Source organism: Ranitomeya variabilis, chromosome 7 (assembly GCF_051348905.1).
Source record: "Ranitomeya variabilis isolate aRanVar5 chromosome 7, aRanVar5.hap1, whole genome shotgun sequence".
Classification (NCBI taxonomy): Eukaryota; Metazoa; Chordata; class Amphibia; order Anura; family Dendrobatidae; genus Ranitomeya; species Ranitomeya variabilis.
In genome coordinates, this window is record NC_135238.1 from 30,771,453 (window position 1) to 30,774,898 (window position 3,446).

The 3,446-nt window shown below is 55.2% G+C and overlaps 2 protein-coding genes across 2 annotated transcripts; both read left to right on the forward strand.

The window, feature by feature from the left end:
• Positions 1-654: 654 nt before the first annotated feature.
• On the forward strand, positions 655-1,453 carry LOC143784842 (histone H1.10-like). Its single transcript, XM_077273474.1, has one exon. The coding sequence runs from the start codon at positions 786-788 to the stop codon at positions 1,431-1,433; it is 648 nt and encodes a 215-aa protein (XP_077129589.1). The 5' UTR covers positions 655-785; the 3' UTR covers positions 1,434-1,453.
• A 536-nt stretch (positions 1,454-1,989) lies between these two features.
• On the forward strand, positions 1,990-2,638 carry LOC143784843 (histone H3). Its single transcript, XM_077273475.1, has one exon. It carries the CDS (start codon positions 1,998-2,000, stop codon positions 2,406-2,408), a length of 411 nt encoding a protein of 136 aa, XP_077129590.1. The 5' UTR covers positions 1,990-1,997; the 3' UTR covers positions 2,409-2,638.
• Positions 2,639-3,446: the final 808 nt, after the last annotated feature.

Here is a 3,446-nt window from a genome sequence, read left to right on the forward strand (position 1 = left end):
TCCCCGGAGAGTCGCACTGTGCAGCTGTCGCTTTATCAGAGCTCTTCCCTCCATTACAGGCCGCAGCGGTCACAGCTTCACACGGGGTAAGACACGATATCAGGCAGGTGATTGCAATCAGCCCCCGATGTGGATCATCTACTGATGTGGAACACGTGTCCCCCCAATACTCTGCACATACGGGGTACAGAGATATCACAGGTCAGGGAGGGGGCAGTCAGCGGAGGCCGTCGCCTGTGTTATCCTTCTGGGCTCTCAGCAGCTCCAGCTCGTCCCCACATCGTACAATCAGCTTCCTGTACGATAGACATTGGAGTAAAGATCCCTGTGATGGTGACAAGAGCCGGGAATAGGAGGAACGAGCTCCCGCAGCAGATTTATCTCCCCGGATACACAGCGATGTGCAGATCGGGAGGACGGCGGCGATGATCCCGGGATTTCCTCTCCGCTCTTTCCCGACTTCTCTGTTAGTGACGGCTACAAACGGTTGGTGGAGATGTTGGAGCAGGAGAAGCGATGGAGGAAGCGCGCTCTGCTGTCCGGTGTTTGCCGGTAAAGGGCTTTTCTCCCGGGCAGGGAAGCACAAGGGGAGAGCGGAGCTTCACTCGGACTCAGCTGGGAGGAGGCGGGGCCTGTGTCCACTATCAGCCAATAGATGCTCAGGACCGTGCAGCTCAGCAGCCAATCAGTGCGCAGTAAGCCTGTACATATAACAGGCGCCTCCAGCTCCGGCCTCAGTATTTTCCTTCCTATCAGGAGAGATTTTCGTTTTGTTTCCGCAGCACATGATGGCAGAGACTGCGCCAGCCGCCGCTCCCCCTCCCGCAGAACCGGCCGCCAAATCTCAGAAACAGCCGAAGAAATCCGCCGCCAAGAAAAGCCATAAACCCTCCGGACCCAGCGTCTCCGAGCTGATCGTGAAAGCCGTGTCCGCCTCCAAGGAGCGCAGCGGGGTGTCTCTGGCCGCCCTGAAGAAGGCTCTGTCTGCCGGAGGATACGATGTAGAGAAGAACAACAGCCGCCTGAAGCTGGCCGTCAAGTCTCTGGTCACCAAGGGCGCCCTCCTCCAGGTGAAGGGCAGCGGCGCCTCCGGATCCTTCAAGCTGAACAAGAAACAGGAGACGAAGGAGAAAGTGGCCAAGAAGAAGTCAGCAGCTGCGGCCAAGCCCAAGAAACCCGCTGCTGCCAAGAAAGCCGCCAAATCTCCGAAGAAGCTAAAGAAGGCCCCGACCACGGCCAAGAAGAGCCCGAAAAAGGCCAAGAAGCCCGCAGCAGCTGCCAAGAAAGCGGCCAAGAGCCCCAAGAAGCCGAAAGCCGCTCCCAAGCCCAAGAAGGCGACGAAGAGTCCGGCTAAGAAGGTGGCCAAACCCAAAGCTGCCAAGAGTCCGGCTAAGAAGGCTGCGAAAGCCAAGAAGCCCGCGGCTAAAAAATAAGCGGAGCCGCCCTGTCCTCGTACCCCAAAGGCTCTTATCAGAGCCACCACCTCCTCCCCTCAGAGCTGTATGATCAGTGCCACCACCACCTCCCCGCAGAGCTGTATGCTCAGTGCCACCACCTCCCCGCAGAGCTGTATGATCAGAGCCACCACCTCCCCGCAGAGCTGTATGATCAGATCTCGTACGTCTAATGTTTTTTAATATACCTGATAGTGGGCGCAGTCTCAGGATGGGGGGGACGGGTGTGATCTGATGATAATGCGGGAGCTGCACTGTACAGCGCTATACACGGAGACATTCAACGCAGATACATCAGGTGGTCCAGCAGCGGCAAATGAGTGTGACCTGAAGAAACGCATCATGGAAGAGGCGGGGACTTCAGGGGGGCGAGATTACTGTTCTGGAAGCGGAGCACATCAACCCTTGTTGGCCTCTTTTTTTTCATGAAAGAACCAATGGAGTGCAGGGGGCGTGTTTCCCAGAGACCAATGAGGACGCGCACGGGAGCATAAATACCCTGCTCCCGCCGCTGCGCTTATCACATCTGTTCTATACAGAGCTATGGCCAGAACTAAGCAGACCGCCCGTAAATCCACCGGAGGGAAAGCTCCCCGCAAGCAGCTGGCCACTAAGGCCGCCAGGAAGAGCGCTCCCGCCACTGGTGGAGTGAAGAAGCCTCATCGTTACCGCCCGGGAACAGTCGCTCTCCGTGAGATCCGCCGCTATCAGAAATCCACCGAGCTGCTGATCCGTAAACTTCCCTTCCAGCGCCTGGTGAGAGAGATCGCCCAGGACTTCAAGACCGATCTGCGCTTCCAGAGCTCGGCCGTGATGGCCCTGCAGGAGGCCAGCGAGGCTTATCTGGTGGGGCTGTTCGAGGACACCAACCTGTGCGCCATCCACGCCAAGAGGGTCACCATCATGCCCAAAGACATCCAGCTGGCCCGCCGGATCCGTGGGGAGAGAGCTTAGATCTGTCCTCCACACCTGCCTGTACCACAAAGGCTCTTTTCAGAGCCACCAAATCCTCCCACAAATGAGCCGAGTCCTGAACGGTCCCTTTTCTGCGCGTATTCTCCATATACGGAGCGCGGTCGCAACCGGTAATAGACGGCGGCTGCTGTTTCCGATATTGTAGGTGATCCGCGATATTCCAGTGACCGCTCCGCCCCTTCTCTATTCTCACCTAGTCCAAGTGTGCGACATCTATTACATAACTGACGTTTTATAAGGACAGGGTAAAGTGTGTACAGAGCACAGCCCGGGTCTGTGGCGGTGGAGGCGCGGTTTCTGTACAGCAGGGGTAAATGGGGTCCTAGTGCCGCCTCTGCAGTCTTGCGGCTTTAGGTTGTTCTCTTGTTCTGATCGGAGATCTCTGCGTTTAGTTTCTATTAATAACCTCATTTGTCCCCCAGATCGGTGATGGCGCCTTTATGTGAATCTATTCTGCTTGACACTGATCGGAGCAGATCCCTCCCCCCATCGCTACAGATCACATTTGTGGTGGGTGGTTATATAATTATCGTGTATTTCAGTTTTCCCATCTTCTCTGTAGCTGGAGCCGCCGGGGGTCTGGTTACATGCAGCTCCCTGCTCTGCAGTGACAGGTAATGGCCGCCAGTCCGGCACCACAGTGACTGCCGGGGATCAGATGAGTTTTCTGTAGATCATTGTCCCTAAAATACATTTTTTTTTAATTCTATTTTCTAACTTTTGACAAACTACAATGAAAGGAAAAATCTAAATAACCAACAGATCTAGCAGCGGCGCCGAGATGAGAAGAATAGAGAGGTGGGAAAAGAAGAGGACAATAAGCGGGAAATTCAAAATCGCCAACCGTTCTGTGCTCAACCAATCAGAGACGAAAGGGAGGAGCTTTACTGCTAATTTAGTACTAGACATCTCGCCCTGGAAGCGCGTCATCTCTGCAGTTCTCTCTCTGGTCCATCCTCCTCCATATAAAGGAGGAGTCTGTGCGGCTCCGGCATCAGTTTTTGCTCACTGTAGAAG

Bases quoted from the DNA above. Each gene is read 5' to 3' on its own strand.
- LOC143784842 (XM_077273474.1), top strand. From the start codon at position 786: ATGATGGCAGAGACTGCGCCAGCCGCCGCTCCCCCTCCCGCAGAACCG.
- LOC143784843 (XM_077273475.1), top strand. From the start codon at position 1,998: ATGGCCAGAACTAAGCAGACCGCCCGTAAATCCACCGGAGGGAAAGCT.